The 26,149-nt window shown below is 42.1% G+C and overlaps 3 protein-coding genes across 3 annotated transcripts; 1 reads left to right on the forward strand and 2 right to left on the reverse strand.

The window, feature by feature from the left end:
• Nucleotides 1–338: 338 nt before the first annotated feature.
• LOC135493301 (uncharacterized) lies at nt 339–7,486 on the forward strand. Its single transcript, XM_064780533.1, has 5 exons — nt 339–709; nt 5,042–5,227; nt 5,491–5,625; nt 6,188–6,403; nt 6,793–7,486. Exons 1-5 carry the CDS (start codon nt 637–639, stop codon nt 6,999–7,001), a joined length of 819 nt encoding a protein of 272 aa, XP_064636603.1. The 5' UTR covers nt 339–636; the 3' UTR covers nt 7,002–7,486.
• Nucleotides 468–4,594, reverse strand: LOC135493293 (uncharacterized). Its single transcript, XM_064780519.1, has 5 exons — nt 4,424–4,594; nt 4,041–4,221; nt 3,390–3,566; nt 2,641–2,845; nt 468–1,619 (listed from the first exon to the last, which is right to left on the reverse strand). Exons 1-5 carry the CDS (start codon nt 4,538–4,540, stop codon nt 998–1,000), a joined length of 1,302 nt encoding a protein of 433 aa, XP_064636589.1. The 5' UTR covers nt 4,541–4,594; the 3' UTR covers nt 468–997.
• LOC135493278 (transcriptional regulator ATRX-like) lies at nt 7,481–25,659 on the reverse strand. Its single transcript, XM_064780469.1, has 29 exons — nt 25,534–25,659; nt 24,898–24,942; nt 24,517–24,680; nt 24,225–24,311; nt 22,470–22,594; nt 22,124–22,307; nt 19,400–21,859; nt 19,072–19,134; nt 18,521–18,802; nt 18,126–18,244; nt 17,776–17,929; nt 17,366–17,567; nt 16,958–17,267; nt 16,592–16,768; nt 16,132–16,401; nt 15,796–15,939; nt 15,377–15,554; nt 15,001–15,138; nt 14,385–14,797; nt 14,010–14,137; nt 13,653–13,747; nt 13,220–13,397; nt 12,953–13,031; nt 12,630–12,745; nt 12,288–12,465; nt 11,885–12,064; nt 10,674–10,851; nt 10,099–10,382; nt 7,481–9,833 (listed from the first exon to the last, which is right to left on the reverse strand). The coding sequence occupies exons 2-29, from the start codon at nt 24,912–24,914 to the stop codon at nt 9,669–9,671; spliced, it is 7,068 nt and encodes a 2,355-aa protein (XP_064636539.1). The 5' UTR covers nt 24,915–24,942; nt 25,534–25,659; the 3' UTR covers nt 7,481–9,668.
• Between the last annotated feature and the right edge of the window lie 490 nt (nt 25,660–26,149).

The following is a 26,149-nucleotide window of genomic DNA, read 5'->3' on the forward strand; positions in this document are numbered from 1 at the left end:
CATGTATCAAAAGAGTGAGTTTTGAAAAGCTGTCATACTTTTAACTGACCTATATATCAACTTGCAGATGTATCTGTAATCAATTCAGGATGGTACTTTAAGCTTTGTCTAATATATGTCGTCTCGAATGGTACAATTGACACCAACCAACATTTTGGTAAGACTAGACACCTATTACTATGACTAAACATCAATTTCGATATGGTTTAGTTGAATTGGATTTGTCTCTGCGGAATTCCCCAGGAAATCCTGGATTCTTGGCCAATCAGACTGTAACTCTATACTGGCGGCCCATATTAACACGGATATCAGTTTGAAAAAAAATACATACGACAGAACAAGCGAGATTATACTAAGAAAAGTCACAGCCAAGTAATATCATAAAAGGCGTGCACTGGTGATATCAGTAAGTGTCCTGATAAACCAATCGAGAAAAGGTTGTGTACAAAGCGGCTTTTAAGAGAAGATAGTGTTTGACGCGAAGACAATTTTATTGAACATATATTATAAAACTGGAGTACATGAGAGACTGGTGGAAACAGACTCTACAGGAACTTGACGACTTGAACAAAACTGCCCGTTAATTCGAAGTTAACTTGGCCATTGGGAGACATCTTCCACACTATCAGACGTACAATGGAGACAGCCATATTCGCCCTTGCCGCGGTCTGCCTCTGCGGTGTGATGTTCGGTTCAGGAGCTGATGCAGGTAAGGGATTCGCTTTGCACGGCACCCTCGGGTGACCAAATTATGTTGTCCCAAAGAGAAGTGCCCACATTCGCCCATGGCGTCCGTCTTTGTGTGATATTCGGTTCAGGAGCTCAAGCAGAAATTGATTTGCTTTGCACCGAAGGAGTAACTAAGGTAATGCTGTCCTAAGTGTCCGCCTAACGAAAAACGTGCCACTAAAAGCTCTAAGTATGGTCGTTGGTCTCTGTAGCCATTGAACCACGCCGGAAGGGGTGACACTTCTTTCGGGAGGATATTGAGCTACTTTTACATATATATCGGCACACCAATCACCTTGATGACGATAAACGTGGCGTAATGACTTCCGGTGTACGCCGAACACCCGTAGTAGGCGACATTCCCTGCCGACGGTAAGTCTACTTTGAATTCGGCAAACCCTAGTGGCCCAATTTTAACACCAGGATTGATCAGATCAATTAATTCCTGGTTGGCGATGTCATCAATAGACGGTATCCTTCCGGCAATCACAACCGGGGCATTCTCCAGTCCCAAAGCGAAGCACGTCAAACCGCGCTCTGCTTCTGGGATAGTGCCGTCAAAGAAGACAGTTGCCATGTCCAAGTTACCTTGTTTCGAATAGCCAAGATGGACGAACCCGCGGTTGTTGTTGTATCCCATGGTCAACGAACCCACTCCCATTTGCAGGAATTGTGAGTCCGCGAAGTGAAAGCTGGTGAACGTGTACACGGAAAGATCCGTTCCCTTTACCAAGAAATCAAAATTGGCTCTTAAAATGACTCCATCTATCAGCAGTTCACGTGGAAGATAGCCTGACATTTCTGTAGTAACTGTCGAGATACCGCTCCAAAGATAACTGTGCGTCTGACTGAAATGTAAACTCTTCCTTGGCAAGGGCCGCGGTTGTGACCTGTAAAAGACAGTAATGTCAGGTGAAGGCTCTCGATGTACGAGCCCTATAGCCAGATGAAGCTATTTCGCCCTCCACACACCGGGCCCGCCTATCAGACTTACATATATACACCATCATGACCGCAGCGCACAGCTTTATCAACGCCTAACTCCTCTATCGACCTTTATCATTTCTAAATAGTTCTGCGCAAAAAAGCTAACATCTTCGCATGCCCTTTTTGTACTCAACGATGATTTCCAAACTCGCTTTGTCAGCTGATGAACGTCCGTAAGATTCTGAGAGATATCGTACACATTTGTTATCGACTTGTGCCTCTGAGGCTCGGCTGTGCATTTTGGGTCGTATGTCGGAGCAAAATGTAGGCCTATTATAATTTTCAGCCACGGCGATCGAGGGTGGTCTGTTGATTCAAGCTGCGCGCCCTACACGACGAAAGACAGACGTAGGCTGATCGGTGGGTGATAGCTTGATCGGGCTACAACTCGCTCATCGAGTACCTGGAGTGAATCATTGCTTGTCATTTAAGTTACCAGACATTATTACCGTACTGAATACCCAACAGACAGGAGTCGTGCATTCGAGAGAAGGGCCACTGTGATAGCAATCAGCCACACACAAAGTAACATCCCATCCATGAGGATGTACTTAAGATAAAATGTTCGATAGAATTGTTCGTGCTACCGGATATTGATGTGTGCCATTCGTGACTATTCATTATCGTAATCGCGGTATTATGGATCATTATTTAATGAGAACGAACCAATTTGACTAATCAGTTGAGGCAATAGTATATACTTGTATTCAATGTAAATGTACAATCATTAACAACATCCTGAGACTTAACGACATTGACATATACTTGTATATACACACATTGCATATTTATAATTTTTGAACACTTGAGATACTTTATGTTCGAATGATAATACAGCCATACAATCGAGACTGATTCAAATCGAATGATAATACAGCCATACAATCGAGACTGATTCAAAAGTGATCTTCCTAATATGCTTACCCTGCAGACACTTGAGAGACCAACGTGTTGTTGTTATTCCAGTAGAAATACGGTTGAAAGATGCGTTGACGGTCGTCACTTTTCAGCTTGATTTTCTCCCTTTTTTTCCATCTGTATGTGACACCATATTTGAAGAGGAAGTCGTCATCCCTGTCTAGCCTGTATCCCCGTTTTGGCATGACGGACATATTAGGGAATGATATGCCTATGAACAATTAAAAACAATAAAGTCCAAAGGATTGATAGCCAAATCGAAATGTACCACCCCATGCTAGTTTTGCCGAAACCGAAACCGGCCAAACCATGCCACTGGACCCCCAACTTCCGTGGCAGTTCATTCGTCATCATAGACTTCCTCGTATACTCCTGAGAGAGAGGAGGCCGGCCACTGCGTGCGGAGTGTACCAAATCCCGACAAGGAGGGGCGATCGTTTCTACTGGTCATGCGCTCATCCGCTATCCTGCTTGACCTATATATACCTTTATAATTTTGAGTTTTGAAAACTGAACATCAAACGGACCTTTGTTCAGTTAGCACAAAAAAGGGTATTGGGCGATATGAGGGGTAGAGACCGGAAAAAACCTACGATGTCTCCTTGAAAATGATGGCTTATTCTCCGACCGCGACTCGAACTAATCGCTCTTTAACAGGGGATTGCCCCGCGCTGATGCTCTTCATTTTTTTAACATCAGTCTTACAACACCGCCACACTGACAGCCAACCTCTCGCTTTTCTTTGACCTGCCTACCTTCTTCAAACATATCCTTCAAAGTTGAAAACTTCAACCAAAAGGCGATCGTATTGCACGGATGTTCCGCAAACAGTCCAACGCTCAAATTAGACGCGTTGAAAGGTTTGATGGACTTGATGGAGAACTCGTAGTAATCGCCTCGTTCATACCTGGTGGTCCGAATCTGCCCCTCATCTGGAGTGCGAAAAAATATGGGAGTAATATGTTGATCCCTACACCGGATTTATTGATGACGTACTTTGTCTCTCAATTTTACATTTCTCGTCATTCCAAACTGAACAAAACTTCTTATGTCTTGGTGCCACACCCAACCTTACTTCAGCACCCAGATTGTAGGATGATGTCCCAGCCTATAAACATGGCTGACACCTTACCAAAATGGCCGCCGATTCGACGGAGGCTTCACAAAGGGAGATTTAGTCCCAATCATAGGCGATGGGAAGGGGGTGTCGGGGAAGGGACGGCGCAAACAATCCCTTTTTCGGGAAAATTCTTCGAAATTAGTCTTAGGATTCTTCTGTATGTACACTTTAAGAACTATTAACCTAGACTACGCCCACGTCACTGACCATATTCAGAACATAAGTTGCGCTTTTAAAGATTATATGAAATCCCGTCCGAACTTTCTTTTCAAGAATTGCACCCTACCTGCTAATGGTATCGGTGTCGCGCCCAGCCTCATTTCAGCATCCAAGTCGTAGGATGAAGTAAAAGAGACTTTCACCTCGGTAACCTCAAACACGCCGGGCGGTGGGGAACCCGTGGTCACGTTGATGATCTGGAGGGCTTGTATCGGCCCGTGGCAGAGCTCCTGTCCCTTGACACCAACCTGTGTAGAAGACACCAGCAAGGAAAGGATGAACGTCAACGATTCGAAAGGGTGCCAGTGAGAATTTGATCATAGACCCGGTAGAATAAGTCTATGGTCATAATAGTCATGCAAGTTGGTGCGGCTCAATGGAAGAGGCCTGGCAGTATACCAGGTTATAACTCACCTGAGGGGACAAGGTCCCGTGCATAGCCTAACTCACCTGAAGGTCCCAGGTCCCGAGAAGAAACGTCGCAATTAAAAGCGCTGCTTCCATTTTTAAAGCTCTCCGTGAAGTATCAGTCGACGACAGTTGTATTCGTCCTTTATATGATATCATTTGATATAAATTCCACTCAAAACCGTAGAACTCCCGACAGATTTACATCTATTATGTATTTTTACCGTTGTCGATTGACGCTAATTACAATGTATTTCAATAGCATAATTCATGCTTTTAGGTTAAATTGGTTTGACCTTCTTGATACATAGTGCGAATCATTAGCAAATCCGTGTATTTTCTCCAACCTGTCCTCAATTGGCGGATCTTTCATGTGCAGCTGGAAACAGGGCTGTAGAAGGTGCTTCATCTCGTTGTTTTTGAACACTGAAACTGATTGACACATTTTTCCTTTTTCCCCTTTGGAAGTCATAGTTTCTATCTGTCTATTGTATTGAAACACTGAAATCAAATGTACACCGGCCTATTGTTACATGAAGGGCCGAGATCCGACAAGGACTGCCTCAACGTAGAAAGTAAATGGTTCTTCAATCTGATAACTTAAACATGAGTAAGATACACGTTTATTTGTTACTTTCACATGTATCATTTTCCTTTCAGTTACCTGCCCACCCAACCCACGCCATGGTCATTTCCAATTCCTCGGCTCTGCGAGGGATGTGAGTCATTACCGCTTGATATGCCACTCCGGTTTCCAGGTGACACCACCGAGAGGCGACACTTTGCTGTCATGCCGGGGCTCTAGGCCGATCGTAGGAGGACGGATGGCGACCTGTAGTAGCCACGGTAAGGCGAGGTTAATTATTATAGCATCCGTACATTAATGTTTACCGCCAACCGTTTTCTTCACTTTTGGGGCTGTATGATAACACTGGGTCATAACATTTCTGTTCATGAAAGAAACAAATTTTCATGTAATCTTTCAATAGGAAATCCTTGCTTGATATTTTTAGAAATGACAGCCATGCGCCTAAAAGATTATCATTTACGTGCAATTCATTTAGCTGGATATCCTGGCAGATAAATTGTGATTATCTTACTCGTTCCAGTAATGACCTGCTTGTCGAGTGAATTCAAATGCAAGCGGAAACAAGAGTGTATCCCCAGGAGCGTTGTATGTGACGGCCGTTACCATTGTCTCGACAAGACGGACGAGTCGCCTTCAGTTTGCAATGGCAGAAGAGGTGGGTGTGCCTACGTACCCTTTTCGGGGGACTCTACCGTTCAAACAGTTTCCCTGTTCGTGTGTGCGTAGGGAGGGGGGGGGGGGGGGGGCGAGCACTCGGTCGATTTGTACGCGAAGGGAAGGTGGTACAACTACAGCCATGTTGCAAAATATTAAAGTCTCAACAGTGTAGAAGACAGCTGGTAGTCATGCACGCCTATGCACAACGAGGCTTTAATTGCAGCCGGGCTATAATCGTACCAACTTACCTTATTCCCCAACAGTGTCAAAATCTTTCCAGAAAATGGAAGTTAGTGTGCGTTTTTTTATTGTAAACTCCATTGCATCATCCTTATTGGATCTCCTTATGGCAACATGACGAGGCAGGTCCAATGCGTCCGGAGTGTAGTTAATTGGGGCAGGCGAGAACTTCGACACTAAATGGCAATGCTGCTGAAGTGGTAAGAGATACGAATAATAGGCTACTAGATTGACGAAGGGAGAATAATTCTCTGTCTTCACTAGTCGAATTCAGTGCGCTTGAGATAAATCTGATCGACTCTTTTCCTTTCCACACTAAGGTATGGCTTGCACACCAAGGCCGGACTGGATGCATGGGGACCCAAACTTCGTCTTCCAGAGAGTCGGTATCCAAAGCAACACAGGGATTGTTGAGTACGGAGTTAGTTGCGTGGAGGGCTACAGACTAAAAGGGCATCACCGGGACACCCCATTTCTTCAGTGCTCTGCGGGAAATGTCATAAGGAAACCAAGAGTTCATTGTGAAAGAATACCGGGTATGTAGGCTAAGAAGAAGAATAGTAAGGGCTCCCTTACGAATAAGATCTCGGATTCACCATGGTAAAATTTGAATTCACCATGGTCAATTCAGCGTTTTACATGCTCACCATAGAGAATTCTGATTTTACCATCCTCACCATGGTGACACAGTTTACCATCATGGTGTATTGTGGATTTACCATGGTGAAAATGAGACAAACTGAAATGAGTGCACTACCATTATCCTAGACGCTGAACTCCGTATATCCTTCTTTCAGCAAATTAAAATGTCATCAAATATTTTCCGTCGACCTTGAACTCATTGTCCCACTGTCCCTGCGTCCTCTCGAGTGTAGCTCTTCTTTACCGCGGATAGACCAAAGTTACTTTTATTTTATTTCCACAGATGGACAGCCTTGCATTCTCATGGCCTCAGTCGACTATGTGATCGAAAACTACCATGATGACCAGCTGGATCTGGACATCGACAATCACTCGGAGCAGCAGCCAGGAACTCTCCTCACAGTGCGGTGTCGAAACGGCAGAAAAAACGTCACAGTCTACTGCAATTTGAACGGGATATTCGAGGGACTTCCCGATTGTTCTCGTCAATAACTGGGATTGCCTACCGAGGCAACCTAAAGGATTTCTCTCTAAAGTGAGCTGTGCCTCAAATAGACGGGAGGAAACCTCAAGTTTGTTTGTCAGAGTGCCGAATAGTCAAGGAGAATGTTACATTTACGCCACGTCGACATTAATCGATAACCAGCTGGAAGAGTGAACACATCCGCCATTGTCCTATTGACTCTTCCAGCTGGTTAATAATACCGCGACCGGCACAGTGATCGTTGTGTGCGGCCCTACTGTCATGAGCTTGAATATTATGTCCGCTCATCCAACAGGGTCATCATTTCACTCATCCAGCTGGTTATCAGTCCAATATTCCTGCCGTGACGTCTAATTCCAGGGCATTCTGATTTGGCAAGGTCGTCATCTCTTCTCAAATAACCTACATGTACTATTGGGGTACAATTATCAGTTATTCCTGTTACTTTTCTTTTTTGTCATTTAAATAAACAAAACAATACTTATCTACATAATTTTCTTTATTTTTTTTCATTGCAACAACGTTACAAGGGAACACTTGATCACAAGAACAAGACATATTTTAATTATTTAACACTGATCATCGCAAAATCTGGCATCCCATGCCAAATAACAGATCAAAATGTAAAAAGAACTCTCATCTTTATTCACTCTTGGTAGGACCAGAGTCTTTCTATACAAGATATAGAAAGACTCTGGTCGGACCAAGTATGGACTGAAAGAACACATCCTCCCCCTTAAATTACACTTAGGAGAAGCCCGAGACAAGGAGTTCCACTTTGGTTGGAAACTCTCAATAAATGCAGTGTTTACTACAAGTTATTTCCCTTTAACTTATGAGAACATAATCAGTTCCAAAAACAATGATATAAATTACAAGAAACTTGACTAACGAGTTCATACTATCTTGCTCCACATCCCCCAAAAAATTTCAAATATTAATATGTGGAAGAATATTTACCGGTATGATATGTTCGACGCTCTTCTCATTAAAAACATACATGTACTATTTAACCCTTTAGTTACTCAAGATTTTTAATGAATTCCCATGTTTTCATATTTGGTCAAGAAAACTCCCCCAAAGCTAATCGTTTTGAGATCAATCGCAGTGCCACAGCATTACAGATCTTGTAACTGGTGATTAGTGAGTATGAACTATCATGTGTGTTGAATTGAAAATAAAACATCGCAACATTTACAGAAAATACCCTTTAGGGAAGTAATTTTTTCACAACATTCTGGTAGCACTTAAAGCAACGGAGAAAATGATCAGTTCCAAGGTATGTAATCTCTATGATCAGCAGACAATAAACATTCCAACCATCACCACAGCACACCACCTTACGACATGAACACATCTCAAACAACTCGACCATTCCATTGCCATCAAGAGTTACTTTGATACTGTTAACAGCAACATTTTTGTCGGCGTTTTATTTCACGAATAACCCAGACCCATTCGATAGTCTGTCATGTGATAATTTTTTTATCAAAAATGGAAGTTGGCAGTGACAGTAGCAAATAGTCCAATCTGATTCTGTTACACTGTTGAATTCCTATACAACTTGAAGAAGCGATACAATAATTCAGCAAAGCTCTTCATTTACGAGAATTATGACATTCCCCAGGAGGCACAGGTCAACTATTTCAGACATGAATGCCTAGGAGATTATGACCATGAACCATGTTTGGTCCTTTTCTAAAATAGTACGTATAAAATCACTTTGTAACGAACATATATTACAAACAAAGACATTGATCATAACATACATGTAGAATCTCAACAGATACTGAAATCAGAAAAATATGATTTGGAAGAAATTTTCAATAATTAGAACCACAATACGTTAATAATTAAACATTGATTATGTAAACTATACAAATGACTCTCATTATGAAAGGGAACTACATGTATCTCAACTCTCAATAAATCATATTCATTCCCCAGCCAAGCCACAATGAAGTACGAAGCATAGAGAATTGAGAGTGTGATTGACTGACAGTTAGGCTACACCAATTTAACTTAAGATTGCTCTCCTGTTCGGTATAAGCTTATATATTTTTGGTACAAATGATGTGTGACCAAACACTACCTTATATCCGGATCATCAAATCCGCAATTATTATGCAACATTAGACTGAACTAGTGGTATACACTGTATATTACCGTGACATAAGTCTGCACACAGCATATTACCAAAGTTCCATGTAAAAGGACCCTATTCATTGGCCATAACATTACGGACATAGCCATGCCCATAAACATTGTCATGCAAGTCATTTTGATTTATAACGAACCTAAAAAATCAGAACAGGCAGACGATGCCCTGAAACACAGATGACCAGCATTCTTATTTTGTCATATTCAGTGGTGCTCTGAAGGACAAATTCAGTGATCCCTATAAATCCTTTGGCTTTACTGAATCTCAAAAGCTATTTATCATAATCAACATGATGATTTGAATAAAATTCAAACCAGGTAACCCCCACTTTCACTTCCAAAGTGAAAAATCAGTGAAAAGAATTGAACAAATGCAAATGGTACAAAATGGCTTTTCTTAGCTTTCAAATTTGGTAGCAACACCACTGGTTGCAGAATATGTGGCTAAGAATAAGATTTCACAACTGTCATGACTGTGTTTGATTTAAATTATTAACGATAACACAATACTAAAACTAAGAGCCATCATCGTCAACCAAATCAACTATTTTTGGCCCAGATGATGCTTCATTTTGTAATCTGGCAAGCCATTCACGTTGCCGGATACGGTCTTCATGTAAGCGTCGCTGTTGTTGAATCTGTTGTAACCGTAGCAACTCCTGTTGTTGTCTGGCTTGGATCTGGAACAGATGGAAAGATGCACATTTAATCTTTGATTGAGCACTAAACTAAACGTTAGGCTGACGTTACACAGGCCTCATTCGTTCACTTCCGACATGTCACGTTCCAGCTTTACTTAACGTTCCTCGGTGAATGCACGGCCTTGTGGCATGCATTCAGTGAGGAACGAACGCATTAAGGGGAACGTGACATGTGGGAAGTGAACGAATGAGGCCTATGTAACGTCAGCCTTACAGGATGTTAACAGAGTGTCTCGATGCTCACCTGTTGTTTGTGGAGTTCTTGTTGGGCCCGAATCTGACTGGAATGCTGTTGCATTTGCATGTTAATCACAGCCTGCAGGCGCTGCGTCACCTCGATCGGGGTCAGGTTGGGATTCTGCTGCAGGATCATGCGCATCATGTTATTGATGTAGGTGGGGTTCTGGAGGTAGGCCTGCAGAGTCTCCATACTCTGCTGACCGGCCTGAAGCAGGTTGTTACCCTGGGCAAGGAGGTTGAATGATTGTTGATCCATACCCATACCCATGCCCATGCCCATACCCATACCTGGAAAAATCAGAAAGAAATCTTGAACAGATATCAACAAGCACTCTGTCACAGTCATTAATGAAATGAGTATGAAAATGTTCCGTTTTAAGAAGATTTTCTGAGCGGTTGACGATTTTCTTTCAGCAGAGAAATGGAAATCTGAGCTCCTTGCCATGAAAGAGCTTCCCCTGAAAGTCTTACAGTGGAAACTGGGATAATCATAATACAAAGTGAGGATGATACTTCATCATGGAAGTAAAATATACAGTTTGTCGCATCGTAAAATCTCTATTCTGTTATATCACTCACCAGGATTCTGGTAATAGGTAAACTGGCCCTTCTTCTCCGCCTCGTACTCTTCCCAGGCCGTCTTGCGGTCCTCCTCAGATAGTTTCTCATTGTCAATGTTCTCGAGTAAGGAGTCATGGTGATGATACTTGAGGATCCACTCACTCTTAGAGTGGAGGATATCTGCCAAGAAGCGATCCTGAAAATGTAACATAGAGATTACTGAACAGTTGAGGAACGAAGCACTGAGTTCAGGCAGCTCTGTAACTTAAAAGGGTGAAACTTGTACTGAGTTCGACTTGTTCTGGTTTGCGGCAAAGGAGTTCAGGCAGCTCTGTAACTTAAAAGGGTGAAACTTGTACTGAGTTCGACTTGTTCTGGTTTGCGGCAAAGGAGTTCAGGCAGCTCTGTAACTCAAAAGGGTGAAACTTGTACTGAGTTCGACTTGTTCTGGTTTGCGGCAAAGGAGTTCAGGCAGCTCTGTAACTTAAAAGGGTGAAACTTGTACTGAGTTCGACTTGTTCTGGTTTGCGGCAAAGGAGTTCAGGCAGCTCTGTAACTTAGAAGGGTGAATCTTGTACTGAGTTCGACTTGTTCTGGTTTGCGGCAAAGGAGTTCAGGCCGCTCTGTAACTTAAAAGGGTGAAACTTGTACTGAGTTCGACTTGTTCTTGTTTGCGGCAAAGGAGTTCAGGCAGCTCTGTAACTTAAAAGGGTGAAACTTGTACTGAGTTCGACTTGTTCTGGTTTGCGGCAAAGGAGTTCAGGCAGCTCTGTAACTTAAAAGGGTGAAACTAGTACTGAGTTCGACTTGTTCTGGTTTGCGGCAAAGGAGTTCAGGCAGCTCTGTAACTTAAAAGGGTGAAACTTGTACTGAGTTCGACTTGTTCTTGTTTGCGGCAAAGGAGTTCAGGCAGCTCTGTAACTCAAAAGGGTGAAACTTGTACCGAGTTCGACTTGTTCTGATTTGCGGCAAAGGAGTTCAGGCAGCTCTGTAACTTAAAAGGGTGAAACTTGTACTGAGTTCGACTTGTTCTGGTTTGCGGCAAAGGAGTTCAGGCAGCTCTGACATAACTTAAAAGGGTGAAACTTGTACTGAGTTCGACTTGTTCTGGTAGACACCTTAAGAGTAGTGACACTCTTAGTGTGTCCGGTTAGTGATTAAGTGCAACACCTTCATATCCCCATCCAAGCAAAACTCCACAATGTATCAAGCGTATGAAGAGAATTCACCTTTGGTAGTATAGGCGTAGGTTGTTCCTTCTCTGCGTCATATTTATCTGGCGTGAACGCGTATAATTCTCTCATATCAGCAGCAGAGAAATGTCTCTCGACTTGATGTTCATCCACAACGCGCTGGGAAAGGGACTGTTTTGTCACCTGCCTCTCGTAGATTTTTTCTTCCATCGTTCCCTGAAAGTGGCAAAATCACAATGTGTAACTCAATTTGATCATGATGATGATAATAATATGCAGAACTTGCTGAATTGTCTCTGGAACTTTTCATTCTATGCCTGTTGCACATAATATAAGGATGTCAGTCCAACGCCATATCAAGGAGATCAATCACAGCTCTGGAACAAATACCGGGCCTACCCCCACAGTGAAGACAACAACCCTCTTTGGAATCACTTACCTGGGCTAATAATCTGTAGATGTAACAAGGCTTTATTTGACCAAAACGGTACACTCGGAACATGGACTGTGTATCGTACGACGGGTTCCAAGAAGCGTCAAAGATGACTACCCTGTTGCCGGCTACCAGGTTGATGCCCAGAGAGCCAGCCCGTGTTGAGATCAGAAACAATCTTGCCCTGAAAAAAATAACCATAAATATTGTAAATCATTTTCAGAGACTCAAGTAAGCACTCTCCGGGTCTGTCCTATTTCAGTCACATGCCGTTCTCCAGCAGATTATCTAATTGATTGATCTAATTGATTGATTCAAAACTAAAAGGTGTTAATCATGTCTGCTTACCTATGGTCTTCAATATCGTTGAACACCTCGGCATACTTCTTTCGATTTTGGGCATTCGTTGTACCATCTAATCGGAAGTAATCAAGGCCATGACTCCAACCGCCGGGACCACACACCTGCAAAGAATTGAGAGGAAATTAACGACCAACTCATCATGAATAGGAGGCACCGACCTAAACCATTGTGCCACCTGTCAGTTCATAAACACGTTTGTGATTTCCATTGCTTTGAACAGCCACTACTCCACAGCCCCTGGGTGCTTTTGACATACAAGCTGTCTTGATAAAGGCTTTAGCCTAGGCAATGATGTTGCTCATTCTCACCTCGGAAGAACTCCTATCGAAGTAGTCCAGGTAATCTTCTATGATGTTGAGGGAGAGGATACTCTGGCTAAACACAAGCCTGAAATAGAGAAAATGCGGGGCGACTATACATTTTGAAACTACAACCCATTCTCTGAAAAAGAGTGCAAGTGCTAAGACAGGCTAAAGGTCCCACATAGGGGGGAAATCGACCTATCTGTAGGGCTCAACAAAGAATCAACCGAAAGTGGGCAACACGATACATTCTAGCACGTCAAGATGTCTTACACTTTATCACCGATTTCCTCCGCCATCCTGATGATTTCAAATAGCACCACTAGTTTCCCACTGAGCTCATATTTCCACTGGTCATCTTCAAGATTGACATGTTCTCCCCACCACTCATCCGACTCATTCTTGCCGATTTCCTCGAGTGACTGAAGTGGCGTTGCAGACCGACTGTTTCCTGAAAATAACAATTGCACATTCACAATCAATTTGAGGGCAAACTTAAACCTCTACCTGTCTCTTGTTTTCAAAACATGCCACCCTTTATGAAAACAGACATCACAATTTGCCTTGTCTTCCAAAAAGGAACTAAGTATTTTAGGCCTGGTGTCGTCTACAGATGGTCTGAAATAACATTGGAGCCCTCAAATTTCAGGAGTTATCAATGGCAAACTTTTCAGGGAACCTCTGAATTGTGACCCCTGGAACTTACCGCCTCTAGTACTCGACTTCCACTTATTGACTACCTCATCTCCGGCATCACTGCCTCTCCTTCTTCGACTAGAGGTCTGTTTCTTCTTTTTCTTGCTGAAAGTGAATCGGTTTTTAAATATGCAGAATAGTTTTACCACACTCAAAGCAAATAAAGTCCAATCATACTTTGACTCGTTGTCAAGTCATGCTGTCTACAACAGTACACAAAACCACCAAACTTTCACGAGTGTTTTCTTCTGAAATATTACTGCAGTGCTCAAGTACATTGTACATTCTAATAATGGGCACATTTTGCAAAGCCCCCCTATCACTTTTAATATGATTCTCCAAGAGGATCGCTTTAGGGAAAACCTACTCTTCATCCGAATCTAGAGTGATCACATCAGATTCAGACTTGGACGATGCCGCCTCTTCCGAGGAAGACGCCTCAGACTGGTAGGAATCATCATCGACGAAATCATCCGACTCATCATTCAGCATGGCCTAAAATCAAGGAAGGTGGTTATGACTGACGGGAGAAAAACATTAAGGGTTTCTCTATTCTTATGTCATTTGTCACAACATATCATGTATCACATGTCACATTTTCCCAGTCTTTGTAGATCATTGTGACTACAAGCTCTTACAAAAGAATTGAGATTGAGAGTACATGTATGATGGCCAATATCTAACTCGGAACGCGTCTTTTTCATTCATTAAGAAACAGCAGGGTTAGTCAGCACAAACCTACCTTCTCATCGAGCCGGTCTTGATGCATTTTAAGTACCCACGGATGCGTCCAGATCCTCATGAGATTCTGATAATCCTTGAATAGACTTGCACCAGCCCTCTTCCCGTTTTCGTCAAACGTCACATTAAGATCGAGATACTTTTGGTACAACTCGATCTGCACCGCAGACAGACGCACACTGATCACATATTCAAATTTCGGCGGAAGGAATTTTGATAAACAGCTGTAGTCTCTGCGTTGGACGCAGCCGTCCAACATCTCGTGAAGAACGTGGGAACGTTTCTTCATGATACGCACGTCACGTTGCGTGGAGTCCGCACACTGTCCATTTGTGATTGGATTGATAAATCGATTACTGAACTCTTTCTTCGTACCCAGGAGATTGCGCTTCACAAAGTTTACCATACAATGATCTGGAACAAGAAACAAACAATGATTATGACTAATAATCGCCATTATCATCTCTATCATACTTCAAGCAAAACAATTTTCATTTTTCACTTTCCCGAGCCCATCCATAGCCAGAAAACATTCTCATGGCAAAAGCCCAGATTCTATGCTAATGATGTTGATCAAACGACTTAAAACCAAAAGAAATATTATACATGAGACTCACATTCGACTAGATTGTTCTGTAAAGGAGTACCAGTCAACACCACCCGCCTCTTTGATGCGACAGCGTTACATGTTTTGGACAGCGCCGATTGGTCGTTCTTCAATAAGTGGCCCTCGTCGCATACGATGAAGTCAGGTCCTGAAGAGAAAAGGCAAGACTTCAGACACTTGGGATTATCCAGTCCGAACCTGGTCTATCCTCACTCTAAAGCCCTCTCAGGTTGAGCTAACCAAAGACACTGCAGGAGCAGCTCCTTGATATACAAGACTGCCTCTGTGACATACATCAATTGAATTGTATAATCATCGGTATAATCATGTGAATGACAGAGCTGGAGATATACCTTATGTGTGCACAGAAACCGCTTTCAACTTACCAGGGTCAGAGAGAGTCTCGAAGAAGACCTTCTTCAATTTCTTATTTCGACAGTGATTGCCTCTGCACAAGTTTCTAAACATCTCGTAACCGATGATGAGAATACCTCCACTCTCCTGCCAATCCTGCAACATCGCTGCACGTTGATGATTATTCTTCACATGACCCAACTCATACACCTGAATAAACAATAACGGTATCATTAGAATGTTAACAGCCAAATTTACCACGCAAATCCAAACTATTCCTTTTATCAGATCATAATTGAATACTTTTTCCAAGCAGATCTTTTCAGCCTGTAATAATCAGTATCATTTCCCAGTGCTTTTCCATTATGGTTACATTACTTTACAGCTCTTAGATCAGACTCTAAACCCAGAGTTCTAGCAAAATGCAGCAAAGGCGATTAGGTCTTCTTACCTCAAATTTGTCTTCATCATTGTCAAACCATTTGTCCCACTCAGTCTCCCAATTCAATACTGTGTTCAGCGGACAGATAACGAGGCAGGTTCGTAGCTGAAGAATGTCACCGTAGTTCAACAGTGTGTGGACAAAGGTTATCATCTAAAAACAAAGAGAAATCTATTTCAAATTGAACAAAATGCAAAATTTGGGGATCATTCAATGAATACAAGCACTAGTTCTTTCTCACGCCAATTGCGGGTGGGACCAGGGACCTTTTGGAGGCGGTGGCAATACTAGTTAACAACCGCTACTGGGTGATCTCTATAATGATCTCTGACTAGCACTGCTTACTGAGAGAGTCTTCCCCAGACCCATACAGTGGGCCAATATACATCCTGAGCCTCCACTCTTTGCGTGTTGGTCGACAGACTCAATGACACAATCCCAAAGAAACTTGACGGCTTCCACCTGATGGGGTTTGAGCAGACGGATCAGCTTCTTGTTGACCTCAATCAACGGCTCTTCCGTCTTTTTGTCTATCTCTAGCACCAGCTTGGTCGTGATTGGACATTTGGTTGGTGAAGTGTCGTCTGTCTCCGTTTCTATCATGATGGCGTTATACTGCAAAGGAATGGTCACAACGCAGTTAGAATAAACACACAAGATTCCTGCTGTATGAAGAACTGTCTGGTGTCCAATCAGGACCAGCCCTGGGACAGATACTGATCATTCCAGACTTCTTGGGGTCCGGCTACAAGAGTTCAAGGTATTCGTTAACAGTAACATCACAGTGATACACAAACCAACGTACCTTTGCCTGTCTCGCCTCGACCCTCTCTCGACGCTCCCTCTCTGCCATCGCCGCGGCCTTGGTCTCATCCCCAAGTTTCTTCTCCTTCAACATCTTTCGGATCTGTTTACGACCCTTCCCAGGTGTTTCGGGATCATCCCCGCCTGACATTTCTTCAGCGCTTTCTTCCTCGCCATTCTGCAAGAACATAACTAGATGGTGAACTCGAGTATGATAGCTTCCATCTCCAACAAGATATACTTCCCAATGACACAAAAAAAACCTCTAACATCTTTTCACAGCCCTTGAAGCTTTTCAAAGTACCAACATTTTCATGAGTCAGACAAGAAGCACACACTTAGTACTAAAACAGAGACTGATATAAACCTTTTTCTTCGTCTTCTTTTTCTTTTCCATCTTTGCCTCTTCTTCGTCCGAGTCCTCAAAGGACGAATCCCTCATCTTCTTAATCCTTCGTCGCTTCTTTCTCTTTTTCGAGTCAGTATCATCGGAACTGGACTTATTTCCACGCTTTCGTTTCCCCTTCACCGGTTTCTTGGCAGCTTTTCGCACGACATCAGAATCGGATGCGTCACCGCTGTCGTCTGGACTAGATTCAGGAGAAGAGTCGGACTCCGACTCCTCCTTGTCTGAGCCAGACCAGTCCACCTCATCGTCGCTCCCTTTACGTCCTTTTCTGAAAAAAGATGGAGGGGATGTGTTTCTTGTAATACACAATACCACTGACAAGCAGAGGCAGTTGAAAAATCAAAGAAATGCTTCCCATTCACATACCGACTAGACTCCTTGTCACTTTTCTTGGTATTCTTTTTCTTCTGTTGAACATCTGAATATGATTCCTCCGAATCTTCATACTTGGCTCGTTCTAATTTACTTCGCCTGTTGCTCTTTTTGGTCGTTTCAAAGTCGCTGTCACCATCATCTTTTGGACTTTTTGACTTTTTCTTTTTGCCGTTTCCATTCTTTTTTGCCTTCTCTGAAAAAAATCCGATGTTTTTTGAGGATTCATGATGCTGTTGGTTGTCAAGAATATTTCTTACTCACAAACGAGTACAACTGGAAGCTTGAATCCATTATTGTAAGGTCTGGAAGAATAACACTAACTTTAACTGATGATCTCAGGTTACAGGAAGAAAATGCTTGTTCACGGGCGCTTAGAGTTGCTGTTGGAATCTCTCACTCACTTTGATTGCTTTGATCATCATCGCTCTCCTCTTCCGTATCTTCAGAGTCCGAGTCATCTTCTGCTGCCTCAGCCAACAGTTGCTTACGCGCAGCCTCATTCTCATCCTCATCAAGGTCAATGTCGATATCGCCGTTCATCATCGGCTGCGAGGACTGGAAGAAACAAAATCATCAAATTCAGCCAATATCAAAAGAAACAAAGTTGAAATGATCATAAAACCCTCATCTAGATTTAATTTGCGTTGACCACTTCTACCCATAAGCCTTGATAACAATAAAGCGCTACTAAACTTACTGCTTCCACAAGCTACTGAACCCAAATGAAAAGACTTTACAACACAATACATACTGGCTCTGCATCCATTTCAGATTCCTCGTCTTCCTCGATTTCAGATTCAGAGCTCGAAGTGGCATCATCATCTTTGTCAGTTTTCTTGTCTTTCTTCTTCCCGGCAAGAGGCTTTTTGTCTACAAGTAAAGAAACTGAAAATCAGGAAACTACTAAAGATCAATGTCCGAAAAGATGCCCTATCACTGATGTCATAAGGCTTATACATACTTTACCTGAAAATCAAGGTGTAAATCAAACAACACGAATCTAACACTGCTAAAAACAGAAAAATACATTCGAAAATTCAATATCTATGTGATGTACTGAAACCTGATGAAGACCTTTTTTTACATGTATTTCAAATGCATCACCGCAAACTGTTTTCACGCAAAAAGAACCCCAACATAAATAACCTTTCTTTTTCTCTGTCTTTTTCTCATTGTCATCAGCATCCGCGGACTCGTCATCAGAAATTGGTGACTTTTTCTTTCGTCGTGTTTTGTGAGGTTTTTTTGACAGCTGGTCAATTTCTTTCTCCAAATCAGAATCGAAATTTGAAGAGTCTGATTCGTGTTTTAGTTTCTCAGTCTTGGGTGCCTTGGTACTAGATTTTTTCTCTCCCACAAATCTCCCCCTCGACCTTCTGGTCGTTTTCTTTTCATCTTCAGTCGAAGACTTGTACTGAGAATGCTGCCCTGAAATAGAAATAGCAAAATGAAGATAATGCAATTCTACACATTTCTACCTGGTGAATTATAACTTGGGGGGGGGGAACTTTATACTTCCAATGTCTAGAATGCATTCCAACATATGATTATAACAGTGAATGTTGATTATTAGTATCTTATGACGAATCTGCACCTGTTCGCGTAAGGTGTCACTGATCACATTTTGTGGAGATACAGGTAAGCGTCTTAAATTGGCTGACTGGCAGGTACAAAGAACAATATCTCATTATCAGTACCTTTCTTTTTTTGAGTTACCTTCTTTTTCTTTGGTGATTTATGCGTCGATTCAGAATCAGAATCTGCAAATGAATATCAAAACGGTCACCAAGGATCTCATTCAAAGTGACAACACAGATTTCAGCTGAGAGGCGAGATCAGCCCTTTCTGCACGTTCTGAAGTTTAGGACCGATCTAGCAGGAATAAACCAGCAGAGATTAGTGTTAACTACTGATCTCCTTAACAAGGCAGTTTGACAAGCCTCAATCAAATTCTTAATCTTACAAATGACAATATGAGGTGAAGTTTGAGTAGACTTGGTGACAATATGAATGGTCTATACTCACCACTGCTGTCACCCATCATGCTAAGTAGTGCCTTCCGAGCTTTTTCATTCTCATCCACATCCGTCCCCTCCATTTCGTCCGAACCAGCTTCCTTTCTCCCTTTCTTCCCTGTAACCTTCTTTGTTCTACGTTTACGTTTTTTCCTCTCATCGTCAGTAGACGCATACAGATCGAACTCACTACTGTCACTCTCAGAATCCCCACCAATCACTGCTGATTTCCTTTTGCTTGGCGTGTCACTTTTCCTCCTACTCTTCTTGTCCATTTCTTTCCCCGCCTCTTCAGATTCTCCATCTTTTCTTGACAGACGCTGTCGCTTCTCCACAGATATTTCACCTTCTTCACCAGCAGAACCCTCCTTATCATTTTTCTGAGTTTTCTCATCACCAGTGTCTGTCTTTTCAATCATTTCCTCCTCTTCTGATCCTTCTTTATCAATTTTCTGGGACTTTGATTGACTAGTTTCTTTTCCACTTCCTTCCTCAGCAGAATCATTCCCAGTTTTCTTTGAACGTCCCCTCGTCTCAATGACAGTCTCCTTCTCTTTCACCCTAGCTGATCCCTTTTCACGAGCCTGCTTTTCTGATCTTGAACGACCTCTCCTTTTCTCACTTTCATCTAATTCTTCTTCTGATGAACCATTGTTGTCCTTTTTTGAGCATCCCTTAAGTTTCTCAACTTTATCTTTATCAACTTGACCCGATTCTTCCCCAGTTGACCCCTCCTTATCAGCCGTCTGCTTCTGTGACCTTGAACGACCTCTTCTCTTCTCATCAGTTTTCTTGGTCTCGCTCATCTCTTCTGATGAGCCATCATCATCCATTGTTGAACGACTCTTCCCTTCACCAACTTCATCCAATTCTTCCACAGTTGAAGCTTTGTCACTCTTCTGCGACTTTGAACGCCCTCTCCGCTTCTCATCAGTTTTCTTTACACTCTCACTCACGTCCCCTTCAGTGGAACTGTCATCGTATCTTTTTGAATGATCCCTCCCTTTTTCAGATTTATCTTTATCAACCTTATCTGCTTCTGAACCGTTTTTACCATTTTCGGAGGTACTTTTTCCCTTCTTCTTCTTATCTTTTTCCGTCAGGTCACTGACCTCAGCATCCTCCTCCTCTGACCCATCATCACATCCATCCCTTTCATTTTCACTCCCTTTTTTCTTGGCGCTAGTTCCACCACTCTCTTTACTTGTCATTTCACCTGATAAAGGATCCAAAAATTCAACTGGTGAACCACAATCATTCTCTGCTTCATCAACCTCCATGGACTCCACCACATCTCCATCCTCATTTCCCCCGATTTCTTTAGATTTGTCAACAGTCTTTTTATTCTTTCCACTTTCACTCCTCTCTTCTCCCTCATCCTCATCATCAGATTCCTCACCAGACACTGACTCCTTATCATCCTTAGCAGACTTCTTCCTCTCTCCAAACAACATATTTTTTGCTTTCACTGGTGTCTTTTCCTTAGTGCTCTCATTGACTTGACGTTTCCTTGCTGGTACAAAAGGTTTTTTCGGCTCCTCTTTCTTTTTTTCCACAGATTTCTTTACTTCAGGTTGTTTTTTTGCCTGTTTTTTCTTCCCCACATCTCCATCCACCTCTTTCTCTTCTTTCTTCCCAGTCATCTTCCCCAAAGCAGACACGACCTCGTTTTGCTTCCTCTTAGAAATCTTTGCCAAATCCTCAAATGTCAGATTATCCAGGCAGTCATCGTCGTCTTCATCGTCATCAATAACAATGGCTTCCTGGGTTGCTTTTGTCCCATTCAACTCTTTGTTCTTCCCAGCAGACGTTGGATATCGGAGCTGCCCCCTCAGCGCAGAGTTCGACCCTTGACTCCCAGTTCTACCTTGCACCTGGTCAAGACTTCCAGTCAACAAACTGTGTAAACCACAACCTTGGCTTCCTTGGGACACACGTCCACTCCCAGTGTTCTTCCGAACTCTTACTCTCTCAATTTCAATACTGTCCAATTCCTTACCAACCTTTTTCGAAATAATCATCAGATCAGACACAATGCTTTTTTTCCTGTCTTTTAATCTTTTTCGCTCCTGTGGCTTATTACGGTCAAAATCCTTTAAAGAACGAATCTGTTTCCTGAAGGAGGTCAAGGCCAGAGCAAACTTCGTTTGCCATTCAAATAACGTATCAACCTTTTTCTCCAGTTCTGACTCAGAGTAATCATATTCCCACTCGTCCAGTCCAAGGCTGCTTGCACCACTGTCACTCTCCCTACCAGCAGTAGCTGGAATAGATGTTTGACGTGACACGTGTCGTCTTCTCTCCCCCAGTTTTTTTTTCTCCTCGCGTTCTTTTTTCTCCCGGTTTTCTCGTTCATATTTTCGTTGGTGCAGAACTTCATCAGCTTTTTTCAAAATTTTGGTGCAGCGGGCAATCAAACTTGCGAGTGGTAGTGGATTACAGACGTAACATTTCCATGGCACGTCCTCATCTGTAACGGAAGAGAAGACAATAAAGAAATCGGCAAAAACTTTCATAAAACAATTTTGCAACATCGCAGAAGCGACAGAATGCTGTGATGTGTTTTCATTTGTTGAGGGTGAATAACAAGAAGTTTGTATTCAAATCAAAGTTTCCTCACCGATTAACAAAAGAGTTCTATTTACATGTATATCGTTCATGCGGCCCCTAGTGTTATCTTCTTTTGATGTTGCTTATTGCCATTTCTACTGTATCTAGTTGTAACGAATCTCACCTGCATCGAGGACTGATGACAACTCAGACCGCCCAAGATTACTCCGTATGCAGCTCTTGCAGAATGCATTACAGCAGAAGTCACAGCAAAGGAGGTTGCCCCCCTCACCGCACCAACGACATTGCTCATCCACTCCATTTGAATCCTGGTCGAACTTATCGCCTGAGTACCATTCAAAGCATTTCTGAAAGTAATTGTGAAATTGTAAAAATGCACTTTCAACTGTGGAACAAACACTAAATGGCATGTACGTCGACGAAGTTTTGTCTATGCAAACAGGGTCAAACAAAAGGGCCTACTGTTTTTTAATTTAGTTATTGTGACGTCATCGGCCTGAAATACATACCTTACAGATGAGGACTTTCAGCGCAGGGTGTCGCTTTAGATGTTTGAGATGAGTAATCTGGTTATTACAAGCTGTACAATGCTGTTGGCCAAGTTCTTGCTCTGTGACTTTTGATCCATGGTGTTCTGAAGAAAGAAAGATGCATTTAGCAATTCCCATAACTTATTACATGCCCCATTCACCAAGTTACCTTGATCCCATTCACGAACTGATCGGCAACCAATTTGAAAGAAATCAAAGCTACTATTTCTCTCTCATGTCCAATTTTAAAGCACAACCAAAGAGGACCATCTTCAATGGAAGAATCGTAGTTTGATTTCAGTTTTAATAGGATGTGCTGGCCCCACTTTTTAAAATGAGTTAGTCACCAACTTTAACTTTAACTTTAACTAATCAAATTGGCTGAACTGAAGGCGACAACAACAAGTCATGAGCAACTTGGCCTGCACCAAAAGACTACAAAAGGTAACTTGGAAGCCAAGACGCCACATTGCAACAGAAGAAAACCCCAGAGCAGTCGATATCATGATGATTATCCGGCGCACAAGATTGGGCTAAACCAACAAGAACAAAATATACTATCACAACATGCAGACTGGCACACATATTAAAATTACCTAAATTTCAATTTTGTCTCCAATCTAGTTTCATCAAGCAAGTCCTTCCATCGGATTTGGTGAAAATGCTAGAAAAAATCTATAATCTTGGCACACATGAAAATTGGGAAAATCTGTGCAATTGATAGAAATGAGAAAATCTTTATAAATAGCACCGTTCACAAGGTGCATTTGATTGCGGCTGATCCGTTTTTAAAGTGATTTCAGTCAATTTCATGGGGGTCCAGTAAGTCAACCTTTTTTATTCATTTTCATTTATTTTATATAACTTTGTTTTCGCAAAATCCCACTGTGCCAGTTGCGATTGACATGCTTCTTTTTTGGATAAGCCCAATCAAATGCACCCCAACTAACAAACATTAACAACGTCAACGATAACAATCAGGGCATTCCAACTTCTCCTCAATACACCTTGTTGCTGATGGTCTATGACATAAGGATAATACATACATGTTTCAAATTAACATGACCACAACATACCTTTACCCATGAATTGATAGTCATGATAAAGGAGATTTTAAGACTGTTAAGAAATGCTTTAACTCATCTGCCATGTGTTGAGATTGAGGGGCAAGACATGCCAACAGTCAGGGTGTGTAAAAGACATTTCTGGTACCAAGCTGCTTGGGGCAGCAGATAAGCACCCCCTGCCCCAGGGGGTCTTATGGTGACCCCAGTTCAGCTTGGCACCCCAACAAGTTTCTTGTTGTTGCTGGAATGCCCTGAGCATTTAAACAACCTGGGCCGAATTTACGAAGGGTGTTTAAGAGTTAGACGCGTGTAAATTCTACATAATCAGTTTCAGGGCCTAATGCGGTTTTCATGAAGAAACCCTGCAAGGCCCTGACTCTGTCTATTCAGACATTAAACGCTGTTTTAAGCTAAACACCCTTTGTAAATTCGGCCCCCTGTTTTTCTAAAACAATGAACATGAACGCTCATGTATAAACAAAATATTCAACATGTACATGTAAAAGATCTTCATCAGGATTTCAAACAAAATATAAACAGTTGGAACATGTAAGTGTATGAAACATATTATCAAATTTAATTCTGAAACACTCAATGACGATGACAAGAATGATCGTCATGATGACAATGATGATGTTTGCATGATGATAAAAGAAATAATACCTACCATTTTTCCGTCCCTTTTTCGGCCTGAACTCTGGTTCGCTGAAGTCTGGAGAGTCGTCTACAGCCTCTGGCTGGACAACAACTGTGCCTGAAATATTTGAAGACAGGAAGGTCAGTGTCTGTCTCGTTGTGCCAGCAAGTTCATAACTCAAGTTTCGAATTCAAACTTCTATTCTGAATCCATGTTCAAAAGCATGTTTTCATGTTTCCAATATCCTGGTAATATAAAACAAAGTACTGGATGAAGCAATACATTTGGATGACCTCAAGAATCTACTTAAATAAACACTTACCTTCTGGTAAATCCTCCGGTATAGCAGTACCAATATCTGTTGCCTCCTTTCTTGGTGGCTTGCTCATCGATGGAGCAAGTACGACATCGCTGTCCGTCTCCATACGACTGTCAGAGTCACCTGTATCCGCCTCCTCAACCACCCTCTTGGTAACCGCTGCTTTTCTGTAAGATGACATTTGAACCAATCAATACTACAGAAAATATTTAGACTTAAAAGAGCAAGGAATCATAACATCTGGGTGCAACGATATAAGAAAACTGTTGTCTAAAATTGCAAGCGTACAGCCCTTTGACAGGTTGTTTTGTTAGATCACTTGCGACACCCAAAGGCAGCTAAAGCCAGGAGCAGAGCCAGAGAATCACCCTTAAATTTACTCACCTCCTCCGACTTGACATCTTCAGTTCGGCTTATTCCTCCATCAACCTGCAAGTACATGCAAATAAGATTTTCATTGTTATTTCGCGAGTTGTTGTCTAATATGTACCAGCGTCCACCACCCAGTCGGCGGCTTGTTGGATTTGACTTGGAGGAAATGATAGGGCTTCCCAATACTAGTTACTACAGGCAATGCATTGCAGGAGCCTTGTGATCTTAGACAATATCTCCCTTATCTTACCCACAAATGTCATGAAATTTTCATGAAATGTAGCCTATCTTATTGTGTATGGCTACTAAATTTTATTTTGATGACTTTATTTATACCCGACTTTAAACCTGGTGGACGCTGTATCGGCCATAGATAGGATGACCGATGCAGGGTGTCTATTTGTCTGTTAGGCCTAAGCATTGGCCCTGACTTTTGCATACCATGCATAAGGCCACATGTCTGATCAATAGATAGGCCTAATCATTATCATGCACTGTGTGTGTGGTGTAGGTCATGTAGGTGTGCGAGTACAATATGCAAGTAGGCCTCCCCTATGTCACTGAAATGACTCAAAACAAGGGAAAATTCAGTGAATAAAGGGGAAAAACACGAAATGTGGGAGTACTGCGACATGGAATAAGACGTACAAATGGTCTTTGATTGTTGATTTTCAATCAGACCGCGTTGATTGCAATTTCTGATGGTAGTTATAGATTATTTCGCTGTTGCGGTTAAAATGATCTTCGAGGTCCGCAAATCTTGAGTTGATCAAAATGGCGGAACCGGCAAAATGCCCAGACGGAATGACGTATTTATCACATGGGACCTTATGAGCATAATTTATTCATGACGGCATCATAAAAATTTGCATTTATGTGTGACGTCATTTAATTAATAAGCATTTATGCAAATTAATATCCTGGGGGTCTCAAAGCGGCGTCACGTACGTGTCTGCTCACTGGAACCCTTCTCCAGGACAATGCCCTAATGGGCTTTGTAGTTCGCCTCAGTCGAACTTCGCTGGCAAACTACCAAACGTGGATGTTAAAGTAATGAAAAAGCTATTACCTGTCAATTAACGTCTTACTTTCATGGTTGTTGTTTTTTGAATTTCCGGTTTCTTTTGGTAACTAAACTGCAACTTTAGTCACTTGAATTGCTCTTCTTTCTAATTATTTGGGCAATTACGATATCTATGTGTTTTCTTATTAATTGATTTTGAGCATAAAAGTGATGTTGTATTTATTGCATTACCGTTTGTTT

Source organism: Lineus longissimus, chromosome 9, assembly GCF_910592395.1.
Source record: "Lineus longissimus chromosome 9, tnLinLong1.2, whole genome shotgun sequence".
In the NCBI taxonomy this organism is placed as follows: domain Eukaryota; kingdom Metazoa; phylum Nemertea; class Pilidiophora; order Heteronemertea; family Lineidae; genus Lineus; species Lineus longissimus.